At 43.2% G+C, this 13502-nt stretch overlaps 1 protein-coding gene across 1 annotated transcript in view; it reads right to left on the bottom strand.

Moving 5' to 3' along the window:
* Nucleotides 1-1752: 1752 nt before the first annotated feature.
* Nucleotides 1753-13502, bottom strand: part of YWHAG (tyrosine 3-monooxygenase/tryptophan 5-monooxygenase activation protein gamma) — a 28959-nt gene continuing 17209 nt past the window's right edge. The window contains exon 2 of the mRNA XM_053557510.1: nucleotides 1753-5214. Coding sequence (XP_053413485.1) covers nucleotides 4558-5214 — 657 coding nt within the window. The 3' untranslated portion in view covers nucleotides 1753-4557. The remainder of the gene's footprint in view (nucleotides 5215-13502) is intronic.

The raw sequence follows: 13502 nt of genomic DNA, 5'->3' as shown, positions 1-13502 counted from the left end.
TCAAACTCTTGGGCTTAAGCAATTCTCTTTTTTTTTGTAGAGACAGAGTCTCACTTTATGGCCCTCGGTAGAGTGCCGTGGCATCACACAGCTCACAGCAACCTCCAACTCCTGGGCTTAAGCGATTCTCTTGCCTCAGCCTCCCAAGCAGCTGGGACTACGGGCGCCCGCCACAACGCCCAGCTATTTTTTTGTTGCAGTTTGGCCGGGGCCGGGTTTGAACCCACCACCCTCGGTATATGGGGCCGACGCCCCACCGACTGAGCCACAGGTGCCACCCTTAAGCGATTCTCTTGCCTCAGCCTCCCAAGTAGCTGGGACTACAGGCACCGGTCACAACATCCAGCTATTTTTTTGTTGTAGTTGTCACTGTTCAGCAGGCCTGGGCTGGGTTCTGGTGCCTTAACCGCTGAGTTATGGGTACCGAGCCTCGGCTTGCCCTTCTTTCTCCCTCGGTGACCTCATTTGAAAAAGCTTGACTGTTCTGATCATTTCCCCACCCTCAGTTATTGCCACACTAAGAGCTGTGGTGGCTGCTGTGCAAAGCAAGTCAGGAGGGCTGAAGATTTGGATTACCAGTGACTTGTGGGACCACAGGCTTATCAGTCACTTCTAGTCCCACAGCCACACTTGCTGTGGCACTCTCAGGGACAAATGAGCTAACACAGGTGAATCCATTCAGTATATGGTGAAAGCCTATTTGCACAGTACTATCATTCCCAAAATGCAAATTAAAGTTTCTCAGAAAACTACGCTTTCTTCCTGGACTGTGTGAACCAATACCCCTGCCCTTTTTCTGAAGCAGGCATGGGAGAGCTTTTACCCTGGCATTCCTATTATAGTCAACCCTCACTAGCAGGTTGTGACTGAACACCCCCACACACCCAGGGCTGTGATTCCCTCGGGGGCATGTTCTGCCACAGCTGCCTCCACCAACAGCAGGCGGAGAGCTCAGACCACTCCACCTGAAGCTACTGGTCCACTTTGGAGGCCTACAAAAAATTCAAGACCACTTATTTTTGATTTTTTTTTTGAGAGAGAGTTTATGTCACCCTAGGTAGAGTGCTGTGGTGTCACAGCTCACAGCAAACTCAAACTCCTAGGCTTCAGCGATTCTCTTGCCTCAGCCTCCCAAGTAGCCGGGACTACAGGCGCCCACCACAACGCCTGGCTACTTTTTTGTTGCAGTTGATCAGCTGGCCCAGGCCAGGTTCAAACCTGCCACCCTCGGTGTATGTGGCTGGTACTGTAACCACTGTGCTACAGGTGCCCAGCCTAACTTTGAATATTTTTAAGTGCAATGAACCATTTCCTCTAAGATCAGTGAAATCTCCAAGAATACTGGGCACCTAATTGACAGGTACTGACCCAGGCACATGATCCAGTTTTCATTTAAACCTACACTCACCCCCACCCAGGCTCAGAAGTTTTTGTTACTTGCCCAACGACCAAGAGTGGCCAAATTCAGGTCTGTTTCTCACCAGTTGTACCACAGAAAGGTGCTCAGAGATCCAGCTGAGAAGGCTCATTTTGTAAGAGAGAAATTGAAGCTCAAAAGGTGAAATGATTTTTTAAGTTACCGAACGAAGGTCTCATTCCCAGATATAAGTGCTTTCCAGTATATATTATCTCGCCCCTTCCCCAAACCCAATTCTCATTCCTTGGGTAGTGGATAGGGGGAAAATATCCAATTAAACCTTCAAATGCAAAGGAAAAGTTGTACTCATAAAATAAAGCTAAGGAGCACTGATATCAGATCTGTAAGTTTATTTGCTCAATGTACGACAGCTACATAATGACTCACATTCATGATATTCCATCACTGAGGAAAACTGCTAAGAATGGTCCGTGTGTGAAATAATTCCTTAGAGAAACACGGAGTTGGAAAAATAATCACTGATTAGACCTTAAAAATAGTTCACTGCATAACATGACAAAAAGCACAAAGGCTCATTCAGAGAACATACTCGTTGTTCTCCTACACTGTAATAGTTATAATTTCACCATGACAAACACCAGACATTAAGATTAAGCTAACACTGGTGTTTCTTTTGCTCCCCCCCTTTTAAAAACAAAATATATAACTGCATGTCACTATAGCAACATCCATAACAAATCAATTTGTTACAATCACTATTTGGTAGAGCAAACTTTACCCCCAAAAGGGAAAATTAAATTAAAAAAAAAAAAAAACTTAAAAAAATTTGAAGACTTAATTTTTTTTGTCATAGGAATACATAACACCTACAGTATAAGTTAATAAATTTCAAGCTACTGTATAGAAATACAACACTAGCATGCACAATATTGTATCCATGGAGTAATGGAGGCGTAATCATTTCACTGGAGAGACAGTATCATAGGCAAGTGCATTTCTTTAAAAATAAAGAAAGAAAAGAAACCATTCAAGCTGCTTAAGTATCAAGTCTCCCATTCCCCCCTTACTTTGAGCCCTCAGGTCTGATTTTATCTTGCATTATTCTAAAAAGCAGCCAGAGCCAAAGCTGAAATTTAAAGGAAAAATAGGTTTTGTAATTCCAGTAAATCATTTCCAAATGCTACAAGGAAGGACACAACACTGCTCACTGGACATGAAGATAAGTTAGAGAAAGCCCCACCTACCCACCCCCACCCCCCAAATTGTTTCCCATCCATGGCAATGACTTTAGGCTCCTGTAATGGCACAAAAGCAGCGAAGCTTTCTTCAGTTATTTCTTCTGGTAGGCTTCAGTTAATGAGGACTTTCGCTCTAGCGTTAAGGAGGGGGGCCTTCTAAGGAAAGTCATGCTGGGTCAACTGTGCAATGTTACAGAGTATATTGATTCTATGGTCACCATCAGTCTTCTATCTTCACTGTCACCTGTATCCTGTTGCACATAATCAGTTCATAATTGTAAGCGCAATTTTGGTATTAGCAAAAGCCATCTGTCAGTTTTCCTCCATTATTACTCACACCTCTCCTTGCCTAAATAAAACAAAAAAACAAAATAAGTCTGGGATCATTACCCACCTCGGAATTTCTCACTTTTACTGATTTTATTTTAAAAAAAGAAAGAAAGTAAACACACATGCAGCAGGTCATGTATACATATACATGGACTTATCCAAAAGGAAAATGAAGTACCCCTAAGAATAACTAAAATCAAATGTGTGGAAATAGCAATGTCATTTCTGTCAATTCCAAAATCTGCACTGACTGCACAAGAGAGAAGCAAATCTCCAGTTTCTGTGCTTTCATTAAAAACAAAAAAAATAGAGAAAGAAAAAGTTTTGGTCAAATAGGAACCAAGTATTACTTGGTAATGGTTTTAGTTAATCTTCCTGTAACAGTTACTTGGGGAAGTAGTATTTTCAGGGAGGAAAAACCAAGATACTTACAAGGCTCCTGAAATTTGACAGAATGTTTATGAATACAGCTCTTCCTTTTGGGTTTTTCTACCAGTAAGCTTCTAGCACCTGAACTTCCACATACTGTACCACAGACCTTCTCACAACGACCACCCAGCTTCTACAATCCAGCGGCTTCTCAACCCAACTGCACGTCACCAGCACAAGGTACAGTGGGAAAGACCCAAGTGAAGAGTGAACGGCAGTGTGATCCCTGAGGAAGGAGCTGCGGCAGCTTCAAAAGCAGGATATTCTCTGAAAATACCAACACGATAAATGACATACAGACCTGAATTTTCTCTATTTTTGTGGAGTTTAGCATTTCTATTAAAATGGTTAATTATTTTCGTGGTGGATTTAAAGTTAAGAAGGACAAAAATCCCACAGCCACCTGCCAAGCACCTATTAACCAAAACCTAAAGTAGCTTTGATTCTCCTTAGGTAAGTCTTTTAGCCTAGGAGACAGATAAACAGCTAAACCAACGTGGATAAGGCTGAATAAGGATGTAAAGCCAAAATAACTAGCAAAGAAAAATACATAATCAATGGCTTGATATTACATATGGCTGTAATGTAGAAATACTGTAAACTGCAATTTAGTGTTAATACTGTCAACTAATCAGAGATTTTAGAAAACCGGCAAGGCCTAAACCATAAGAATAACCTTACGTTCTAAGTCTGTCAGTTTGGGATTTAAACTATTCCACATCTGGTAGTACACCCTGAAAAAAATGCACAGCTAGAACAGGTGAGATAGAAATTACTCAAAACTTAAGACAAGAGCATATGTACATAATAAAAATCCTTACTGGAACCACAGAACTTACTGAATGAGGGCCATTCCATTTAAGTTTTCTTTTCATCTTAAAACCCTATTATCTAGCAATAAGTTAAATTAGAGACAGACAGCTCCACTTGCATTAATCTACAGAACAGTCCATACGCCAGTGTGAGGCTGCTATTCCAATTCCAGCACAGCTAGCCTGACTTTCCACTAGTGGTATTTTGGCAAAAATGTCAAAGAGGCGATCAAAGACAGGACAGGTCGTGGGTTTCTCCCTGGGAAGGTCATCCCTCCCTTTCCCTCCCCCACCCGACCCCCAACTCATGGGAAAAAAATAAAGACTGCAGTAGTAGCATCAGCGTGCGCTGCCAGTCCACCTGGGGGCCTTAATTGTTGCCTTCTCCACCATCGTCGTCTTGCTGATCACTTGTCCAGAGCGTTAGGTTGTCGCGGAGGAGCTGCATGATGAGAGTAGAGTCCTTGTAGGAGTCCTCATTGAGAGTGTCGAGCTCAGCAATGGCATCATCGAAGGCGGTCTTGGCCAAATGGCAGGCTTGCTCGGGGGCATTCTGGATCTCATAGTAGAAAACGGAGTAGTTAAGAGCCAGGCCTAACCTAATGGGATGAGTGGGCTGCATGTGCTCCTTGCTGATCTCATGGGCTTCACTATAGGCCTTCTCAGAGGATTCCACGACAGTTGCCCGTTTCTCTCCAGTGGCTACTTCAGCCAGGTAGCGGTAATAGTCCCCTTTCATCTTCAGGTAAAACACTTTACTCTCATACTGGGTCTCGCTGCAATTCTTGATCAGGTAGTTATCCAGTAGGCTCAGCACATCCTGACATACCGCTTCCAACTCCTTCTCTATTTTCTCACGGTAAGCACGAACCATCTCTATCTTCTTCTCATTGCCATCTGCAGAGGTCTTCTGCTCAATGCTACTAATGACCCTCCAGGAAGAACGGCGTGCCCCAACTACATTCTTGTACGCCACTGAGAGAAGGTTTCGTTCTTCATTGGACAGTGGCTCATTCAGCTCTGTCACCTATTAGGAGGAAAGAATAAAAAACTGTCAAGTCACTAAAACAACAAATCTATCAGCTGATTAAAGGGATTAATAGAAGTTGTGCTGTCTGGGTGTAAGAAAGGAAATGGAGAGATACAGCCAGATCAATGGCATCTGAACCCCAGCTTCCTCCCTAGAAGAGAACACAGGGTTATCACATGCCATTCCATGAAAAGAATTGTCAAGTCTAGGTCTTAAGTTTTTTTTTTCCTTTGTTAATGACAATTTATTTATTTATTTTTTATTGTTAAATCATAGCTGTGTACTAGGTCTTAAGTTTTGATCTTAACTATAAAATGTCAGCAACACTTCACTCTGGTATAAATTACATATCAATTCTAGGGACTTAAGTATAAAAGACTTACATATCTCAGCAACTTTTTGGTAAAATAAAATGAATGACAGATTCCTCCTCATCCTACCCAGTCTACTATACTCAGTCCCTACCATCCCTTCTGGGTGAGAATACACTGAGACAACTTCAAATTTACTTTTGACATTTTCTGCTTATATTCTAAGTCCATGTGAATTATAAACCCCAGAAATGAAATCAAAATTAGGGGCATGGGATTGAGCCTGAGCACTGTGGTATTTTAGCAACCTGGGGAACGAGTTATTTGTGGCACTTTGTAACTGTTTTAGCAATACAAAAAGAAGAGCCAAGCATAGCACTTCTGAGCTGAGGAAGGCAACAGGAATTAATGCTTCTTTCAGTACGTGAATTTCTAAAGTTTTTGTCTTTATCACCCCAAAGACTAATCACTGAGGAAGCTAAAGCAACAAACATCAAAGCAATGTTCTCTATTTTTGACAACTGAACTGCTGGTAATAAAGAATCCAGTCACTAACACTTGACACTGCATTTAATTTGTTTGATTTCTGTCACATCAAAGCCATTTACTATTCCATTAAGTATACGACAATCACATGAAATAAGATTATAAGAGCTCTCAGGTTTATTCCTATTCTGGCCACATTCTTTTATGAGATAGTCTCACTCAGTTGCCCTGGGTAGAGTGTCCTGGTGTCACAGCTCACAGCAACTTCAAACTCTTGGGCTCAAGCAATCCTCTTGCCTCAGCCTCCCAAGTAACTGAGACTACAGGTACTCACCACAATGCCTAGCTAGTTTTTCTATTTTTAATAGAGACAGGGTCTTGCTCTTGCTCAGGCAATCCACCCGCCTCGGCCTGCCAGTGCTAGGATTATAGGATTGAGCCACCGTGCCTGGCCACTTCTAAACTTTTGTATATTAAGCCAACAACTAATTTACAACATTAATGACCAAGAATCCTGAACCATTACTGATTTTATAAATCTTAGAGAAGGCCATATACTTCCCAACCCTTACCCTCTCACATATGTGCTTTGGTTGTGACGAGATAATTACAAGAAACTTCATAATTCTGTCCACTTGTTTATTCTTCTGGTCCTGCTTATAATATTCTCCAGTGTTCCTGCCTCATAAACACTCATAAAACTATTAAGAATCAAATTAGGCTCGGCACCTGTAGCTCAGAGGCTAGGGCGCCAGCCACATACACCAGAGCTGGCAGGTTCGAATCTAGCCCGGGCCTGCCAAACAACAATGACAACTACAACCAAAAAATAGCCAGGCATTGTGGCAAGTGCTTGTAGTCCCAGCTACGAGGCAGAGGCAAGAGAATCGCTTAAGCCCAAGAGTTGGAGTTGCTGTAAGTGTCACGGCACTCTACCCAGGGCAACAAACTGAGACTCTTGTCTCAAAAAAAGAAAAAAAAAAAAAAAAAAATCAAATTAATTCTCAGTCTTCCTCTATGAATCTTCTCCTACTTTCCTCTTCCCATGCCCCATTAAATTATAAACTCTCTCTCCTTTGGGTACTCAATGTTCCTTGTACAGATCAACCTCAGTGTCCAACATGAAGTATGGGGAGGTTAACAATTCAAAAAGATATACTATTTGGGGGGCAGCAAAGACTTTTTCCCCCTATGTTTGGATAATTTACATTCAGTATATATTCCATTTCTGTAAATAAGGGGACGTTTAATGAAACTAGTTATAGTCACTATTCTAAATAGCATCCTCGCAGAGATAATTAAATTCGAACACAAACCAAATTATACTTATTAGTTTATTACAAATATTTCATTTTTTAATGAATTGATCAGCAAATGGTATATATACCCAAATATTTCCTAAACAGATTAGTTTGTCTTCCTACCCTCCCCCTTTTTTAGAGATGGCGTCTCAACTATGTTGCCCAAGCTGGTCTTGAACCCCTGGCATCAAACTATTCTTCCGAGTAGCTGGGATCACAGGCAAAAACAATCCCACACTTGGCTTAGTTTTTTAAAGAGTTAATTTTTCACTATACATTACTGATTCTCCATTATGATGCTAGAAAACAACAGTGGTTCTACCAGACTTGGCCTAAATGAAACAGAAGCATGAGAAAGAACAGTGCTTTGGTACCACTTAAATTCAGAGCCCAAGGAAACCAAGAGATGCTTTTTGTTCCACAAGCATCTGCCACCCCTTTGTGCAAACATCACTTCTCCTGATCTCATCTCACCTTCAATTCTTTACATACTCACTACTTCTCACCCCTGAGATGATTCCTGTTGAGCTGTAATGTATATACACATAACCCATATCTGGGGCTTTCCCAGTCCCACTATCTGCTAAATGACCACGGGGGCAAGCCACTTCATTTCTCTGGGCCTTGGTTTCCTTTTTTTTTTTTTTTTTTGAGATAGAGTCTCAGTTTGTCACCCTCGGTAGACTGCTGTGGCGTCACAGCTCACAGCAACATCAAACTCCTGGGCTTAAGTGATTCTCTTACCTCAGCCTCCCAAGTAGCTGGGACTTATAAGCACCTGCCACAAGGCCTGGCCATTTTTATTTAAGAAACAAGGTCTCGGGCGGCGCCTGTGGCTCAGTGAGCAGGGCGTCAGCCCCATATACCGAGGGTGGCAGGTTCAAACCCAGCCCCGGCCAAACTGCAACAAAAAAATAGCTGGGCATTGTGGCAGGCGCCTGTAGTCCCAGCTACTCGGGAGGCTGAGGCAGGAGAATCACCTAAGCCCAGGAGTTGGAGGTTGCTGTGAGCTGTATGATGCCACAGCACTCTACCGAGGGAAATAAAGTGAAACTCTGTCTCTACAGAAAAAAAAAAAAAAAGAAACAAGGTCTCGGGCAGCGCCTGTGGCTCAGTCGGTAAGGCGCCGGCCCCATATACCGAGGGTGGCGGGTTCAAACCCGGCCCCGGCTTAACTGCAACCAAAAAATAGCCGGGCGTTGTGGCGGGTGCCTGTAGTCCCAGCTACTCGGGAGGCTGAGGCAGGAGAATCGCTTAAGCCCAGGAGTTGGAGGTTACTGTGAGCTGTGTGAGGCCACGGCACTCTACCGAGGGCCATAAAGTGAGACTCTGTCTCTACAAAAAAAAAAAAAAGAAACAAGGTATCTGGGCAGCGCCTGTGGCTCAAGGAATAGGGCGCCGGTCCCATATGCCGGAGGTGGCAGGTTCAAACCCAGCCCTGGCCAAAAACCACAAAAAAGAAAAAAAAGAAAAGAAAAGAAACAAGGTCTCGCCCTGGCTCTGGCAGGTCTCTAACTCATGAGCTCAGGCAAACCACCCGGCTCAGCCCCCAGAATGCTAGGATTACAGGCGTGAGCCACCACGCCCGGCCTAGGCTTTAGTTTTATCTGCAAAACAGGGACATTCCCTCCCCACCCCCCTTTTAAGACAGAGTCTCAGTGTCTCACTCCCATCACCCTGGGTAGAGTGCCAAGGTGTCATCATAGCTCACAGCAATCTCAGCCTCCCAAGTAGCTGGGACTACAGGTATGTGCCACCATGCCTGGCTAGTTTTTTCTGTTTTTAGTAGAGACAAGGTCTTGCTTTTGCTCAGGCTGGTCTTAAACTCTTAAACTCAAGCAATCTACCCGCCTCCGACTCCCCAGAGCACTAGGATTACAGGCATGAGCTACCACACCCGGCCTTGTCTGCCTCTTTTACAAGGTTATTATGCAGCTGTATCAGAAGAATGAACTGTTCCTGGTACAGACAGAGCTACAGAAATGAGAGCAATTACTTTTGAGAATAGCTTGAACAATTTTCCTTCATTTTAGTTTTCAGCAAAGAGGTATCTACATTTCTTGCAAAATAATCTCCTAGTTAGCCGGGCGCTGTGGAGGGCGCCTGTAGTCCCAGCTACTCGGGAGGCTGAGGCAGGAGAATCGCTTAAGCCCAGGAGTTGGAGGTTGCTGTGAGCTGTGTGAGGCCACGGCACTCTACCGAGGGCCATAAAGTGAGACCTGTCTCTACAAAAAAAAAAAAAAAAATCTCCTAGTTTATCTTCCTATATCAAGTGTCTCTTCTCTATTTCATCCTCTTCTCTATTCTAAACGGAATCTTCCTTAAGCTTTCTTAAATCCATAAGCCTTGGCATATGGCCTGGGGGGAAAAAAAACAAAAACCCCAAAACAACTCCCTGACTGGCTTTGAAACACACTGAGGCCTTGGGCGCTCCTGCCACACTCTGCCAGCTCTTCAATGAATGTGCAGACAGCGAAGACCAGCCACCCCACAGTGCAACCCAGTAACTGTCTCTGCCACGAGGACAGGCTAGCAGGCCAAAGGCCACTGAGATCAAGTTCTGGCCTTTCCCCTAAATCATGCTGTCCTTATTTCAAGAGCCAGGAACTATTTAAAGTTCAAATTACTTTACAAGAACACTATACTGTTAATTCTCTGGCTGCAAGTGAAGTTTGGCTGCAAAGATGAGAGGCAGCAATTTGTGCTTATCTAAAGTTTGTCTACTTGCCTCAGAAAAATTAGAACATGGAGATTATGAAGGCCAAAATCACCTTAGATACACTAACTTAACCACACTGGGAACATACCCAGATGGTCTATGACAGTAAAAAACTAAGTTAGAGGGAAAGACTTCAGCTTTAAAAAGTCTGCTCAAAACAAAGGAAAAGTTTCTCTTAAAACTGACATCAGGGTGGCACCTGTGGCTCAGTGAGTAGGGTGCCGGCCCCATATACGGAGGGTGGCGGGTTCAAACCCGGTCCTGGCCAAACCGCAACAAAAAAATAGGCGGGCATTGTGGCAGGTGCCTGTAGTCCCAGCTACTCTGGAGGCTGAGCAAGAGAATCGCCTAAGCCCAAGAGCTGGAGGTTGCTGTGAGCTGTGTGATGTCATGGCACTCTACTGAGGGCGGTAAAGTGAGACTCTGTCTCTTAAAAAACAAACAAACAAAAAAACTGACCTCAGAATTTTAAAAATCCTTTAGATCAAAATGACTTGTGTGAGAATCTGCGTTTTTGTTTTTTTTTTTTTTTTTTTGCAGTTTTTGGCTGGGGCTGGGGTTTGAGCCCACCACCTCTGGCACACGGGGCCAGCGCCCTACTCCTTTGAGCCACGGCGCCTCCCAGAATCTGTTATTTTTATACTAACATAAGAGATCCCAAGGTGGCGCCTATGGCTCAAAGAGTAGGGTGCCGGCCCCATATACTGGAGGTGGCAATTCAAACCCTGCCCCAGCCAAAAACCACACACACACACAAAAAAAGAGATCCCAATCATACTAATTTTAAAAGTCAAAAGAGACTTTTGAAAAAGGATAAAGAATGATTCCCAAGAGTGTCTAAAACCACTTCAACAAGACAGCATGATGATTCATTGTGGGAAGAGAGGACATGTATCATTTAGGAAGAAAGGTAACACTTTTCAACAGTCAATGTAACACCTGTAAATATGGTCCCCAAAACTCACTGTCAGAGCTGTTGGAAAATATAGAAAGTGTAAGTTTGTGTTCTTCAGAATTGTATGTTTTGTTTAAAACAAAATTAACATTTCTCCCTTCTCAACTCCTCCAAGCTCAAGTTCAAATTTCTATTGGTGACTTAAAGGTATTATTCTCACCAATAATTTAAAAAGTAGAACTCCCCAAATCCCAGCTGCTAAGGAATGAGATATTAATTACTGTCAACTGTTTTCCCCTAAGAGTTGATAAGGAGAGAAACCTTTTCTACCTCAGATTAGCAACTTCAGATTCTTGGAAAGCTCCTTAGATGACTTTTTGACCTTCAGTCTTGGAGTACCTGGTCATTCACAATTTCCTTCACTTAACTCTAAGAACCTTAAATTGTAATGAATGCAACTTTAAATTTTTAAACTTCTTAAATAATAGAAATATTGAAGACAATCTGGTAATCAGAGATAAGCCTTGAATTAATATTACTTTATTTAAAATGTGTTTCTAGGGCAGCGCCTGTGGCTCAAGGAGTAGGGCACCAGCCCCAGATACTGCAGGTGGCAGGTTCAAACCTGGCCTCGGCCAAAAACTGCAATAAATAAATAAATAAAAATAAAATGTGTTTCGGGCGGCGCCTGTGGCTCAGTGAGTAGGGCGCCGGCCCCATATGCCGAGGGTGGCGGGTTCAGGCCCAGCCACGGCCAAACTGCAACAAAAAAAAAAAAAAAATAGCCGGGTGTTGTGGCGGGCGCCTGTAGTCCCAGCTGCTCGGGAGGCTGAGGCAAGAGAATCGCGTAAGCCCAAGAGTTGGAGGTTGCTGTGAGCCGTGTGACGCCACGGCACTCTACCCGAGGGCGGTACAGTGAGACTCTGTCTCTACAAAAAAAATAAAAAAATAAAAAAATAAAATGTGTTTCTAGGCTGGGCACGCTGGCTCATGTCTGTAATCCTAGCACTTTGGGAGGCCAAGTCAGGAGGACTGCTTGAGGTTAGGAGTTCAAGACCACCTGGGCAACACAGTGAGACCTGTCTCTATAAAAAATAGAAACTGGGCATAGTCCCAGCTACGTAGGAGGCTGAAGTGGGAGGACAGACTGATCCCAGAAGTCTGAGGTTGCAGTAAGTTATGATGATGCTACTACCCTCATGCTCTGGCAACAGAGACCCTGTCTCTAAACCCAAAACAAATAAAATCTATTTTCATCTTGTAGAATCTTGTGTAAAAGTTACAAAATGGGGAGGCACCTCTGGCTCAGTCGGTAAGGCGCCAGCCCCATATACCGAGGGTGACGGGTTTAAACCCGGCCCCGGCTGAACTGCAACCAAAAAATAGCTGGGCGTTGTGGCGGGCGCCTGTAGTCCCGGCTTCTTGGGAGGCTGAGGCAAGAGAATCGCTTAAGCCCAGGAGTTGGAGGTTGCTGTGAGCTGTGTGATGCCATGGCACTCTACCGAGGGCCATAAAGTGAAACTCTGTCTCTACAAAAAAAAAAAGTTACAAAATGGTGGTGGACACATACAGTATGCTTCAGTTAATAAAACTGAAAATCTCTACAAAGAAAGAACATAAGTTCACATCCAAAAAATAAGCTAGGATAGATGAAAAGGCAGAGCACAGAGGATTTTTAGGGCAGTGAAACTATTTTGTATAATTCTATAATGGTGGAGACGTATGTTATACATGTCAAAATCCACAGGAGTGAATCTTACAGTTAACCGTAGATTTGGGGTGATAATGACATAAGTTTATTGGATGATAATGACAAAATGGGTTCACTATCTGTAACAAATGTAACACTCTGGGGGGGGGTGCTGATAGGGAGGCTGTGCTTTGTGCGGAGGGAGTGGGTATATGAGAACTCCACTAAACTCTGCTGTAAGCCAAAAACTGATCTAAAAATAGTCTTTTTTTTTTTTTAAGCTAACATATTCAACTTAATTATACTTTTTTTTATTTTTTCTCCCAGGATTCTTAAATTCTTACCCTAAAACAGCCAAGAGGCCATGAAAAGGTAAATGCAATGACTGCTATATATGAACACTCTACACTAAAAATAAAAGACATGGCCAAGCGTGGTGGTTCATGCCTATAATCCCAGCACTTTGGGAGGCTGAGATGGGCAGATTGCTTGAGCTCAAGAGTTCAAGACCAGCTAAAGCAAGAGCCAGACCCCGTCTCTAAAAACAGACAGGCATTGTGGTGAGCACGTGTAGTCCCAGCTACTCAGAAGGCTGAGGCAAGAGGAATGCTTGAGCACAGCAGTTTGACCTTGCTGTGAGCTATGATGCCACCACACTCTACCCAGGGCAATAAAGTAAGACTCTGTCTCAAAACAAACAAACAAACAAACAAAAGACGTAAGACAAGGTGCAAAGAGTTGTACATACATACAAGTCCATGTAATGGACCCAGTATCTATATATCATGTGTAGTGGAATAAATGACTGGAAATGGATGGGACATTGTTCTGCTTATTTATAATTAATTGTGTATTCTAAAGACAACCTATGTCTATTAAATAA

This window comes from Nycticebus coucang, chromosome 12, assembly GCF_027406575.1.
Source record: "Nycticebus coucang isolate mNycCou1 chromosome 12, mNycCou1.pri, whole genome shotgun sequence".
Lineage (NCBI taxonomy): Eukaryota > Metazoa > Chordata > Mammalia > Primates > Lorisidae > Nycticebus > Nycticebus coucang.
Note: the sequence above shows the minus strand (reverse complement) of the source record. Positions and strands in the feature narration are given on the sequence as shown.